At 44.4% G+C, this 14621-nt stretch overlaps 1 protein-coding gene across 2 annotated transcripts in view; it reads left to right on the forward strand.

The window, feature by feature from the left end:
* The window catches only part of LOC129836464 (ubiquitin carboxyl-terminal hydrolase 43-like), a 117038-nt gene extending 103312 nt beyond the window's left edge, over positions 1-13726 (forward strand). Inside the window, exons 10-16 of one of the 2 annotated variants that reach the window (XM_055902672.1) lie at positions 4202-4279; positions 4474-4603; positions 4960-5079; positions 5213-5471; positions 5751-5909; positions 6312-6518; positions 9298-13726. In XM_055902672.1, the coding sequence (XP_055758647.1) occupies positions 4202-4279; positions 4474-4603; positions 4960-5079; positions 5213-5471; positions 5751-5909; positions 6312-6518; positions 9298-10514 (2170 nt within the window). In that variant the 3' untranslated portion in view covers positions 10515-13726. The remainder of the gene's footprint in view (positions 1-4201; positions 4280-4473; positions 4604-4959; positions 5080-5212; positions 5472-5750; positions 5910-6311; positions 6519-9297) is intronic. The other variant, XM_055902682.1, reaches the window with a different exon arrangement.
* The last annotated feature ends 895 nt before the right edge of the window (positions 13727-14621 follow it).

The raw sequence follows: 14621 nt of genomic DNA on the forward strand, positions 1-14621 counted from the left end.
TACAACGTACACTTTCAAGGACACAAACAAACGCACGCTCACACACCAAATGAATCCTCTCACTATAGTTTTTCTGACAGCAGTGCTTCAGACAGTAAGTTGATTCCCCAGATGGATTTCTCCGTCTGCGTTTCTACCTCAGAACTGCCTGTTTCCTGGAGAGTGATTGTTGAAGAGAGAGATGTTGAAGGTTTGCCTTTTATAGCACCCCTTTGTGTCAATGAGACCAAAAGAGAGATGAATGATCCTTGTCACACAACAGTGTAGTGTCTATTGTGGCAGCTGCTTGGCAACAGTTGAAAGTCACAAAGAAAAGTACAAAGCACTCAGTTTAGTTATAACAGAAAGCAGTCGCTTTCATTAAATGTATGTCTTTTCAGTCACTTTCATTTCATGCTGTTTAGGTAGTCAACACTATGATCAAGGTGTTTTGATTTTACTCTTGACGTCAATACCTTATGGAAGCCTGACACCTAGTGGTGCATTTCAGAACTTCCCACTGTGCACACTAACCGATGCCCAAATTTATTCCACTGCATCAGCACCTCTTATCATCAATGAAACTCACTACAAAGATTACCTGTACATTTGAGTCAGGAATGTTTTACCATGATGGAAGTCTCAGGTCAACAATGGCTTGACTTAGAATACAGAATACTGATGTTTGTTTACATACATACACACACACACACACACACCATAACTAATAGGGAAAGGATAGCATGGACCTGATGGCATCTCAAAACAATGTCTGACACTTCTGGATTCCGAATGCTTGACGACTGTGCTTACAAACTGGGATTACTAAAAGTATCATGCTGCAGAATACTGATGTGTATTACAGTGTAAGTTACAGATGGACTTCAATAAATGTAGTGTAATACGACATATAATACAACTCCCATCGTGTTGGCATTTTAAAACAGTAATCCTTGAGGTATGAGACACACACCTTTGTCTATGTGAAAAAACTGTATGGGATACCTAAGGCCAGCTCTATCCCAGTGGTAGTCTGGTAAACATTGTATCCAGTGGTAGTCTGGGAGACAATGTATCCAGTGGTAGTCTGGGAGACATTGCATCCAGTGGTAGTCTGGGAGACATTGCATCCAGTGGTAGTCTGGGAGACATTGCATCCAGTGGTAGTCTGGTAAACATTGTACCCAGTGGTAGTCTGGTAGACATTGTACCCAGTGGTAGTCTAGTAGACATTGTATCCAGTGGTAGTCTGGGAGACATTGTATCCAGTGGTAGTCTGGGAGACTTTGTATCCAGTGGTAGTCTGGGAGACTTTGTATCCAGTGGTAGTCTGGGAGACTTTGTATCCAGTGGTAGTCTGGGAGACATTGTACCCAGTGGTAGTCTGGGAGACATTGTACCCAGTGGTAGTCTGGGAGACATTGTATCCAGTGGTAGTCTGGGAGATATTGTACCCAGTGGTAGTCTGGGAGACATTGTATCCAGTGGTAGTCTGGGAGACTTTGTATCCAGTGGTAGTCTGGGAGACTTTGTATCCAGTGGTAGTCTGGGAGACTTTGTATCCAGTGGTAGTCTGGGAGACTTTGTATCCAGTGGTAGTCTGGGAGACATTGTATCCAGTGGTAGTCTGGGAGACTTTGTATCCAGTGGTAGTCTGGGAGACTTTGTATCCAGTGGTAGTCTAGTAGACATTGTACCCAGTGGTAGTCTAGTAGACATTGTATCCAGTGGTAGTCTGGGAGACATTGTACCCAGTGGTAGTCTAGTAGACATTGTATCCATTTGTAGTCTGGGAGACATTGTACCCAGTGGTAGTCTAGTAGACATTGTATCCAGTGGTAGTCTGGGAGACATTGTATCCAGTGGTAGTCTGGGAGACATTGTATCCAGTGGTAGTCTGGGAGACATTGTATCCAGTGGTAGTCTGGGAGACATTGTATCCAGTGGTAGTCTAGTAGACATTGTATCCAGTGGTAGTCTGGGAGACATTGTACCCAGTGGTAGTCTGGGAGACATTGTATCCAGTGGTAGTCTGGGAGACATTGTATCCAGTGGTAGTCTAGTAGACATTGTATCCAGTGGTAGTCTAGTAGACATTGTATCCAGTGGTAGTCTGGGAGACATTGTACCCAGTGGTAGTCTGGGAGACATTGTATCCAGTGGTAGTCTGGGAGACATTGTATCCAGTGGTAGTCTGGGAGACATTGCATCCAGTGGTAGTCTGGGAGACATTGTATCCAGTGGTAGTCTAGTAGACATTGTATCCAGTGGTAGTCTGGGAGACATTGTATCCAGTGGTGGTCTGGGAGACATTGTATCCAGTGGTAGTCTGGGAGACTTTGTACCCAGTGGTAGTCTAGTAGACATTGTACCCAGTGGTAGTCTAGTAGACATTGTATCCAGTGGTAGTCTGGGAGACATTGTACCCAGTGGTAGTCTGGGAGACATTGTATCCAGTGGTAGTCTGGGAGACATTGTATCCAGTGGTAGTCTGGGAGACATTGCATCCAGTGGTAGTCTGGGAGACATTGTACACAGTGGTAGTCTGGGAGACATTGTATCCAGTGGTAGTCTGGGAGACATTGTACCCAGTGGTAGTCTGGGAGACAATGTATCCAGTGGTAGTCTAGTAGACATTGTACCCAGTGGTAGTCTAGTAGACATTGTACCCAGTGGTAGTCTAGTAGACATTGTACCCAGTGGTAGTCTAGTAGACATTGTATCCAGTGGTAGTCTGGGAGACATTGTACCCAGTGGTAGTCTGGGAGACATTGTACCCAGTGGTAGTCTGGGAGACATTGTACCCAGTGGTAGTCTGGGAGACATTGTACCCAGTGGTAGTCTGGGAGACATTGTATCCAGTGGTAGTCTGGGAGACATTGTACCCAGTGGTAGTCTGGGAGACATTGCATCCAGTGGTAGTCTGGGAGACTTTGTATCCAGTGGTAGTCTGGGAGACATTGTATCCAGTGGTAGTCTGGGAGACTTTGTATCCAGTGGTAGTCTGGGAGACTTTGTATCCAGTGGTAGTCTAGTAGACATTGTACCCAGTGGTAGTCTAGTAGACATTGTATCCAGTGGTAGTCTGGGAGACATTGTACCCAGTGGTAGTCTAGTAGACATTGTATCCAGTGGTAGTCTGGGAGACATTGTATCCAGTGGTAGTCTGGGAGACATTGTATCCAGTGGTAGTCTAGGAGACATTGTATCCAGTGGTAGTCTGGGAGACATTGTATCCAGTGGTAGTCTAGTAGACATTGTATCCAGTGGTAGTCATGGAGACATTGTACCCAGTGGTAGTCTGGGAGACATTGTACCCAGTGGTAGTCTGGGAGACATTGTATCCAGTGGTAGTCTGGGAGACATTGCATCCAGTGGTAGTCTGGGAGACATTGTATCCAGTGGTAGTCTAGTAGACATTGTATCCAGTGGTAGTCTGGGAGACATTGTATCCAGTGGTAGTCTAGTAGACATTGTATCCAGTGGTAGTCTGGGAGACATTGTACCCAGTGGTAGTCTGGGAGACATTGTATCCAGTGGTAGTCTGGGAGACATTGTATCCAGTGGTAGTCTGGGAGACATTGCATCCAGTGGTAGTCTGGGAGACATTGTACACAGTGGTAGTCTGGGAGACATTGTATCCAGTGGTAGTCTAGTAGACATTGTATCCAGTGGTAGTCTGGGAGACATTGTATCCAGTGGTAGTCTGGGAGACATTGCATCCAGTGGTAGTCTGGGAGACATTGTACACAGTGGTAGTCTGGGAGACATTGTATCCAGTGGTAGTCTGGGAGACATTGTGTCCAGTGGTAGTCTAGTAGACATTGTACCCAGTGGTAGTCTAGTAGACATTGTACCCAGTGGTAGTCTAGTAGACATTGTGCCCAGTGGTAGTCTAGTAGACATTGTATCCAGTGGTAGTCTGGGAGACATTGTATCCAGTGGTAGTCTGGGAGACATTGTATCCAGTGGTAGTCTGGGAGACATTGCATCCAGTGGTAGTCTGGGAGACATTGTACACAGTGGTAGTCTGGGAGACATTGTACCCAGTGGTAGTCTGGGAGACTTTGTACCCAGTGGTAGTCTGGGAGACTTTGTACCCAGTGGTAGTCTGGGAGACTTTGTACCCAGTGGTAGTCTGGGAGACTTTGTACCCAGTGGTAGTCTGGGAGACTTTGTACTCAGAAGATAGTGTGTATTCATCATGTAATATGTTTTCCAGAGCCCTGAAGTTATGTGGCCCGGGAGGACCACCCCACGTGAAGCTGGAGATTGAGTGGGAACACAAGATCAAAGAATGGTGAGCACTGGACATACACATGTACACACACCAAATCAATTGAATCAGAAACACACACCCACACACACATTCATTATTTATTGCATAGAAGGATTCACTCTGTCTTTATCTCGCTCTCACAAACACAAACACACACACTCATACCCCAACTTTCTGCGTCTGTGCATGTGTGTGTGTGTGTGTGTGTGTGTCAGTCTGTTTGGTAACATCCAGGAGGAGGTGGTGAAGGACTCAGAGAGTGTGAGAGTCCAGCAGCAGCAGCACCTGCAGCAGCACAGCTGTACCCTGGACGAGTGCTTTCAGCTCTACACCAAAGAGGAACAGGTAACATGGACTATACAATACCGTCCAATGCAACTGGTCTTAACCTGCCTTTGGGTTACTGAACATTAAAGATGCACTATGCAGAAATTGTACCTCCTTTCAATGACAGATGACAGATCTGACAGATCTATAGCTCACATCTCTATATGAATTGGGTCGAGTCGACCAATAAGTTACAGTGCATATTGCAGCTTTAATGTTGCCTTAGTCGATTCATAAGTTGATCTCTCTCGCTCTCGCTTTCTCTTTCTCCCCCACTCCCTGAGTATTGTTATTTGGTTTTGGACAAACGTAGTGTATGAAGAATATAACTTTATGTGAGACTTCCCCACTGACCATGTGTGTTATGTCTCCAGCTGGCCCCAGACGACGCATGGAAGTGTCCCCACTGTAAGCAGCTGCAGCAGGGCATGGTGAAGATGTCCCTGTGGACCCTCCCCGACATCCTCATCCTCCACCTCAAACGCTTCCGACAGGTAACTGGAGCCAATCACATGTAGTGGATTGCCATTCTTCCCTTGCCTGTCTATTCTTCCCAAAAGCACCACAATGGAAATAAGTCACTCATTGTGTTAACCTTGATAGTTGATTAAAAATCCTATGAAACAGGTGGGCGAGCGGCGCAACAAGCTGTCCACCCAGGTGCGCTTCCCCCTGGCCGGGTTGGACATGGCCCCCCACGTGGTGAAGAGGTCCCAGAGCATGAGGAACCTGGGGAACCTGGGACCCTGGCCCCCCACATGGAAACAGCCTGAAGGCAGCAGTCATCATATTAGTCACCCAGACATGGCCCTGCCTCCTGACTTCCTCTATGACCTCTATGCAGTGTGTAACCACCATGGTGGGATGCACGGCGGACATTACACAGGTACTGGTTGGCCATTGATATACCGTTGATGTAGGAGACGTGCTGTTGATGAGAGAGGCATACTGACGGGCGTTGTATGTATGGGGCTGTTTGATCGAGAAGCGAGGAGAGGATATTGTTAGTGAGAGAGATGCCTACTGCCAAATAATGATGGTACATAGGACATGCATAACAGTACAGTGCCCTCCTCTATAGTGGTCACATCAACTTACAGGACTATACCCAGGACATAATGAGTGTGGTGCAGCCTGTCTCTACAGTTCTGTGTGCGTTTTGCAGCGTACTGCAGGAACTCAGTGGACGGTCAGTGGTACAGCTACGACGACAGCAGTGTGGACCTGGTGCCTGAGGAGGAGGTGTGTACCAGGGGTGCCTACATCCTGTTCTACCAGAGACGTAACGTCATTCCCCCCTGGTCCGCCAGCAGCTCAATCAGAGGTGGGTAGTGTAGCACACACACACACACACACAGGCATGGACACACACACACATCACAGGAGAGAGTTCACTCAGGGTTCAATTGCATTACAGCTGAACTCCGTACAGAGATAGTCTTAGATACAACAAGACCATTCAGCCTTTATCTACTAAAGGTTAACTCACAACTGCAGGTTTCACTCATGTCTGCAATATATGGTGTTGCAAGCACCATGCTCCAACCACCTGAACCAGCAAAACCACAATGTGATATTTCAATCGCTAAATGCTATATTTTACATAGGAATTATCTGTGTAGTTTTTCTGTGTGTTTTCTGTATTGACTGGAATGGAACTGACATGTGTAGGTATCTTTCTGGTCCAGTGCCCATAGTCACAGAAACGTCTCTCTCCCCTCTGTAGGCTCCACCAGTTCCTCCATGTCGGACCACTGGCTGGTCCGTCTGAATGGGGACAGTAAGAGGGGTAGTCTGGTGTCCCGCTCCTCCACCACCTGCCCCTCCTCTGTCCCCGACTCCCCGGAGTCCCCAGTCTTCCTTGATGACCCGCCCAGAGAGGAGGAAGGTGAGGGGCCTGGGAAACATGAGATGCATGGTAAACCAAAGAAAGGTAAAAAAAAACAAAAAAAACGTAGGTCTTCATTCCATTGGTGGTGGAAGGTGATGGGTGGTGGTGGTGGTGAGTTTTCCTGTTACTACAGTAGGGGAGAGTGGGGTAAGTTGAGTGTTTACATTCAACATCACGCCGTCAAGGGAAACATAGTATTATTTCTAACAAAGATATTTACATACACTGAGTATACCAAACATTAGGTATATCTTCCTAATATTTAATTACCCCCTTTGGCCCTCAGTCTCAATTTGTCAGGGCATGGACTCTACAACGTGTCAAAAGTGGTCCATGTTGACTCCAATGCATTCCACAGTTGTCAAGTTGGCTGGATGTCCTTTGGGCGTTGGGCCATTCTTGATACACACGGGAAACTGTTGAGGCCCTGTTGTTACCTCATTTCCCAGCGAAAATGCCTTGCATTACACCTGGGAAGAAAACACTTACATTTGCTCAAGTTGCCATTGGCTCAACTTACCCCAAGACAAACATTTTGACTATATTAGCCGACACAGATACAAGGATGCACTTTCCTGCTAGGTTTAAGACCTCATATTGAGCTTATAGAGACCCCCAACTGATGTATAGAACAATCTCAAAATGATCTACTTTGGTTTAGACACAAGCATCATAAATATATACAATAAATTCATTTGACTGTGAAAATCAATTTTTTGGACCTAAATAAGCTTACCGCTTTTTCCTTGTGGTTTCTTCCTTCAGAGACTCCAGAAAAGGATGACCTCATCCTAAATATTTGGTCAAATGATTATTGTGTATGGTTTCCTAGAAACAAGGGTGGCTCAACTTTCCCCTTTGGTTCAACTTACCCCACTCTCCCCTATTTAAAGCACGTTGAGCTTCTGGAAAAGCTAAATCTAATCAGTGGTTATTATTATTCCATGTTGTTGCCAATACACCACACGTGAGCATAGAGTGCATCACCTCTTTAATGTTTAGCTGAACACATTCTACACTAACTGTGGATGTGCATTTACGTAAACTCTTCCTATACATGCACAGTCCATGCCTACATACAGTTGAAGTCAGAAGTTTACATATACTTAGGTTGGAGTCATTAAAACTTGTTTTTCAACCACTCCACAAATTTCTTGTTAACAAACTACAGTTTTGGCAAGTCGGTTAGGACGTCTACTTTCTGCATGACACAAGTAATTTTTCCAACAATTGTTTACAGACAGATTATTTCACTTATAATTCACTGTATCACAATTCCAGTGAGTCAGACGTTTACATACACTAAGTTGACCGTGCCTTTAAACAGCTTGGAAAATTCCAGAAAATGATGTCATGGCTTTAGAAGCTTCTGATAGGCTAATTGACATCATTTGAGTCAATTGGAGGTGTTCCTGTGGATGTATTTCAAGGCCTACCTTTCAACTCAGTGCCTATTTGCTTGACATCATGGGAAAGTCAAAAGAAATCAGCCAAGACCTCAGAAAATAAATTGTCGACCTCCACAAGTCTGGTTCATCCTTGGGATCATTTTCCAAACGCCTGAAGGTACCACATTCATCTGTACAAACAATAGTATGCAAGTATAAACACCATGGGACCACGCAGCCGTCATACCATTCAGGAAGGAGACCCGTTCTGTCTCCTAGAGATGAACATACTTTGGTACGAAAGTGCATATCAATCCCAGAACAACAGTAAAGGACCTTGTGAAGATGCTGGAGGAAACAGGTACAAAAGTATCCACAGTAAAACGAGTCCTATATCGACATAACCTGAAAGGCCGCTCAGCAAGGAAGAAGCCACTGCTCCAAAACCGCCATAAAAATGCAGGACTACGGTTTGCAACTGCACATGGGGACAAAGATCGTACTTTTTGGAGCAATGTCCTCTGGTCTGATGAAACAAAATAGAACTGTTTGGCCATAATGACCATCGTTATGTTTGGAGGAAAAGGGGTGATTCTTGCAAGCCGAAGAACACCATCCCAACCGTGAAGCACGGGGGTGGCAGCATCATGTTGTCGGGGTGCTTTGCTGCAGGAGGGACTGGTGCAATTCACAAAATAGATGGCATCATGAGGGAGGAAAATGATGTGGATATATTGAAGCAACATCTCAAGACATCAGTCAGGAAGTTAAAGCTTGGTCACAAATGGGTCTTCCAAATGGACAATGACCCCAAGCATACTTCCAAAGTTGTGGCAAAATGGCTAAAGGACAACAAAGTCAAGGTATTGGAGTGGCCATCACAAAGCCCTGACCTCAAACCCATAGAAAAAGCGTGTGCAAGCAAGCAGGCCTACAAACCTGACTCAGTTACACCAGCTCTGTCAGGAGGAATGGGCCAAAATTCACCCAATTTATTGTGGGACTCTTGTGGAAGGCTATCCGAAACGTTTGACCCAAGTTAAACAATTTAAAGGAAATGCTACCAAATACTAATTGAGTGTATGTAAACTTCTGACCCACTGGGAATGTGATGAAAGAAATAAAAGCTGAAATAAATCATTCTCTCTACTATTATTCTGACATTTCACATTCTTAAAATAAAGTGGTGATCCTAAAACAGGGATTTTTTTACTAGGATTTAATGTCAGGAATTGTGAAAATCTGAGTTTAAATATATTTGGCTAAGGTGTATGTAAACTTCTGACTTCAACTGTCAGAAAAAAGCTCATTGTGATCGCTGTGTTTGTTATTTACAATTTAATAAAAGGGGTTTGAAAATTAAAGTTAGTCTAGCTTTAAATGTCAGAGACACTATGGTAAAGTGTTATTTTCTCTCTCTCTTTCAACCCCAGGTGGTTTTGAGACCAGGCCGTTCGTACGGGGCATCCAGGGTCGTAGCGTCAGCATGAGGACCCCCACTAAGAACAAAGAGACACTGAACAAGGTCCTACCGCTACGCTGGTCGTTCGGCTCCAAGGACCGCCGAAAAATTGCAGCCGAGGCCGCCCCTGCTCCCATCCCCGCCCCTGTGGAACTGGTGGAGTACCTAGAGTCTGGAAGAAGACCTCGCTGCACCAAGGACTCTATAGTCAATTTAATGATGGGCTCTGAGAGCCATAAGGGTCCTGCCATCAGCTCCCCCAGTGTGGGAAGCAGCCTGAACTGCATGGGACAACCAGAGTCTCTGCAGATGCCAGAGGGCCAGAGAAGACCAGTCACAGACAAGACAGGGAGTCTGAGACGAAGTAGCAAAGGGTCCCAGCAGCAGCAGAGAGACCAGGGGGATCAGAGAGACCAGAGGGACGAGGGTAGGATGGGCAGTAGTAGTAGTACTAACACTCTGACCAGGAGGAGTACCAAGAAGAGTAAGGAGAAGGACCAGGGAAAGCCCCAAGAGGCCCCGTCTAGGAGGGGGTCTAGTGCAGGCGTCCAGTCCAGCTCCAGCACCCACAGCCTCAGGGACAGAGACTGGGAAGGCACCCTGAGGAGAGGGGCCAAGGGCCACCAGGACCCACCACCAAGGGACTGTCTGGCACCACCCGAGGGAGAAAAGAGAAGGAAGGGTGAGAAGGTAGAGGAGGCCTCCAAGAGCCACGAGGGGCTGCTGTCTTTCTTCAAGAGCAACTTCAAGAAGAAGGACAAGGAGTCGTCATCTTCTCGCAAGTCCGACTCTGGAAAAGCTGGCGACGTCGGCGGGTCCAGCACCTCCCGGCTGTCCCTGTCCAGTGGAGCCCCAGGCGCGGCCACGAAGACGGGGGAGGCGAAATCCAACGGAGCCCCCCGCAACGGGGGTGCCAATCGTCTCGGAGACGAGCTACCCAACGGTAAAGCCAGACGTGCCGCTGCTGCCGATATCAAACGCTCTCAGAGCTCATCCAACATCCCCAGCAAGGAGGAGTCTAGCATGCGAAGGACCGCCTCTTTACACCGCAAAGGGCTGTCCCATGGTGTGGCTCCGCCCCCTCGCAGCCTCACAGATGAGAAGCCCTCCTACGGTACCCTGCAGAGGACTCGCTATAGTACCAACTCACTGGGACGCAAGAGGACTGTCCCCGAGTCCAGCTTTTAGCTGACACACACACACCCTGACACACACACACCAGGGTCGTTTTCACTAGGCACCAAACAGAAGAAATGGACTGAAACAGGGAGAGATTAGCTTAATTTGTTGAGTAAGAAATGCTATGTTTTTGTTTTCCATTGCAAAACATTTTTTCTACATTTTGCTACAGTGAATTTGTGCACTAATCAATCTGACCCTGATCAAAGCAACGGAGCTCTGCTGGAAGGATACTCCTGTAGGTACACACAGAAGCACAGGTATGTGAATACCACACAAGGTGGCTCCCTCCGGTGTTGTGGAGGGGTGTAGCATCAGTGAAAGAGCCCGTCACAGGGCCAAGGAGAACATTAAGGAAATGTGACTCATGAAGTACGACTGCTAACATAAACAAAATGTCATATCAGAGTGAATATTTTCTTATTCCAGTTTTGTTTTCATTTTATTTATTTGTAAAAAATTATTGTGACTTAACAAGTGCCTCAGTAACTGATATGCAGTTTTAAACCAATGAGTTTGTGGACACCTGGTCAGCACCGGAAGCACATGTATTCACACTCGCATACATGCACACACACACACACACAGGCATGCACACGGGCACACACACATTATCTACACTCGTGTCTTAAAATCGTAGTAAATGAATGGCATTCATCACTATCTTCCTCGATCGGTTTGTCCAATGGTGGCACCTAAAGGAAAGTTATGACAGTGTCATGACAATACGTTTTGTTATTATGTCTACACGCTCTAGAAGATTTGGACAGAAACATTGATTCATTGGAAGTATACATCAGAGCTTTAATAGGTGATTTCCTCCTAGATTGAAGTATGAATGATTTAACTGGTTGTACGTGCTGCTTGCACTGCAAACTAGCTGCTATATAGATTCACACATTGCAAATGAAGGTTATGATATTGCACTTTCTACATTGCCAATGGTACCGAACTCTCCCTTTCATGCAGTAAGAAAGATACCCTCCTAACAATATAACTTGGCCTACGCAACACGTCCCCCTTTATTCTTAAGCTCGTGAAAATATGCAGTTCGACCACACTATCCATTATTATAAATACAAGAACATGTATATGGAAATTTGACATTTTTAGCACTGAAGTCTGGCTTTATGATTCTAATGAAATTACTGTGTTTTAAATGAGTGCAAAATGACCTCAGATTGATCTATTCTTGCTACCGGTAGGTAATTGAACTTACTGATGCTGATACACTGACAATGGTATGTAGGTCTATGCGGTACTGTATTAGAGAGGCAAGCGGTGTTGATTGATTGCATTACTATGCAGTTCTCTATGAAGGATTATGCACTGTAACAGTAAGGTCACTGTAACAGTAAGGTCACTGTAACAGTAAGGTCACTGTAACAGTAAGGTCACTGTAACAGTAAGGTAATTTATTTGAATCATCAGACTGTCCACTACAGTAGGCAGTAGATGCACTGGTCCGATCACCCCTGAATGTCACATATGTGTTATTTATCAACCTTGATGAGCTCTTTGGCCACCCTTATCCAGTCTTACTTCTCATCCTCTCTCCCTTCACTCCTCCACATTCATCCGTCTTATCTCTTTTTTTTTTCTTCATTCTCTGTCATCCATCGTGTCGCTCATCAAGTCTCTTTGGCCACTGACTAAAGGTCCCCTCTGCTCCAATCTGCAGAGCTCTCGCCTGGCGTTAACGACGGCGTAGGCGTTCAATTGAAACACCCTCGCTCTCACTGGGTTGAAATTAACGGTGTAATTGGGTCGAGTCTCTATGGTACAATCTCCCTTCTTTAGAGTCGTTAAGGTACACCGTGGGAAGAGGCTGTAGATACTGGCAGTCACGTAATGTCTGAGTCTCTGAGAACCTTTTACATTTGTTAAGCTGTTAGTCATCCATTTTCCTTCCTGAAAGCTACAGTATATGTAGCTTTCAGTTTATACTTTTAATGGGCCTAGCAATGCCACACTTTATCGTAGGGGTGAGAAAAACACTTCAACACCCCACACCAGTTAGTCCTTGACACTAATTAGCTCGTCACACTTAGCGTCTGTCTGTGCCACTCAGGCGCAGTTCTAAGCAATAAAGATTGAAAGAATGTCTGGTTACATCGTGTCCATGTTTTGCACATAGAATATACTGCTGAAGTGTAAGTTGAAGGAAGCATTGTGGGCAGCAATTCAACAGCTTATCATTGGTACTCCAAGCATGGTTAATAATAAGGTACCAAATCCTAATGGGCAGTTTTCAGCTAATGTCTTTAACAAATTATGCCTTTTGTTAGTATAGCCAGTTTTCACTCACACTAATTAGTGGACCAAGCCAAAGCATTGGTATTATCCTGGAGCATTTTTTTACAGTGTAAAACTCACCAGTCACTATTGACTCTATTGGGAAGATGGAGGATCACATCAGTTTCATGTAAAATAAATAGTTTGCAAATAAATAAGACTATTACAATCCTTAATTGTGAAGTTTGTCATTTGTCTTTGCAGCTTGAATTCCTGGGGGGCAGAGGGGTGTTGAGTTTGAGTTGCTACAGTACTTCCCAGTCAACTGTCTTAAAACTTCACTGTTGGCCGTAGGTCTTTTCTGTGACAGAGCTATGCTTGGTGATAGACAGCATGTCTTATCTGTAGACAACATGGTCTCATTAAAATATGTCAAAATAGTGCCATATTAACCATTGTAGTTCTACTGTATGTCACAGAAACAAGCATATTATCTCTGCTGTGGGAATAAGAGCGTTTGGATGGGACACAAAGTCTGTATTGTTCATTGACATTTTGTTTATTTCTTTTGTTCTAAATGAGGACACTATGTACCTACCACAGTTTACTTGTACCAAAACGAGCACTTGTATTTAAAATGAAGAATATAAATGATCCAATTTTTTTGTGAAATGTGGCATAAAGATGATTTATATGCAACTTTTCTACATTTTATAAGGGTTTTGTAAATATATGAATACACATAGCTCTATATAATGTATGTATAAAGGGAGACATGATGTAGTATAGCCTTGTATAAATTGCAGGGCTATGAGGTTAAGGCTGATGCACAAGTATAGGCCACAACTGTGGTGTGTACTGTTCTTCTATGCACAAGAGTACGACAAGGTATATGCTATTACTGTAAAACCATTACTGTAATACCACCACAGGGGGTTGTATCTGCCTAATATGTTTATACTGCAAATAAAACACATTGTTTATCACACTTGGGTTTGTGTGCAGTTATTCTGTATTCTGTATTCACTCACTTGGATACATGTGTATTGTATATTCTAAACTGAGTGGTTCGAGCCCGAATGCTGATTGGCTGACAGACGTGGTATATCAGACCATATACCACAGGAATGACAAAGCATTACTTTTTACTGATCTAATTGCATTGGTAACCAGTTTATAATGACAATAATGGCCATAAACAACACCCCCTCAGGCCTTATTGCTTAGTGTTCTTAATGTTTTGTACACTCAGTGAATAGTATAGTATACATGAGGATAGTATGGTGCTGGTTCCACTGTTGGAGCTGTCTTCATACTCTTCAAGCGTCTACATAAAGCGCACCTATAAACATCATCTCTCTCACCACCCATGTTAGTATTTCTTTGAAAGGTTTACATTGTTGTACTTCAGGGCTGGGCTCAATTCGAATTAATTATTTAATTCAGGAGGTGATTAAAAAAATTATAAAATGAAACACTTTTGAAGTAAATAGCTTCTACTAATCAGTTTATCGAGAAGTCATTGAAAATAGATGGAATTTAAAAAAAAACTTACTTTACTTTCTGAATTGACTGCCTTCAATTCAAATTGAAACCCCAGCCCTGATGCAATTACTTAGAATGAACTGGCATGTTTTGAATTAAAGGCCAAGTACCAAGGACATAAGTGCGCTGAACAATTCCAAGTAAACCTGCACTTTTCACTCTTCAAAAAGAATTAACAGACCAAAATGGTTGATTCTATTGAGTGACTGGAACAATAATGAATAATGGACCCAACTGAGCAGGACAATTCATTTTTCATACTCTACTTTCAAAGCTCTCGTTTGAATATTTTGCCTCTGAAATTCAATAAGATATCCTGAACAAAAGTTAGGACAT

The sequence above is a fragment of the Salvelinus fontinalis genome, chromosome 3 (assembly GCF_029448725.1).
Source record: "Salvelinus fontinalis isolate EN_2023a chromosome 3, ASM2944872v1, whole genome shotgun sequence".
Lineage (NCBI taxonomy): Eukaryota > Metazoa > Chordata > Actinopteri > Salmoniformes > Salmonidae > Salvelinus > Salvelinus fontinalis.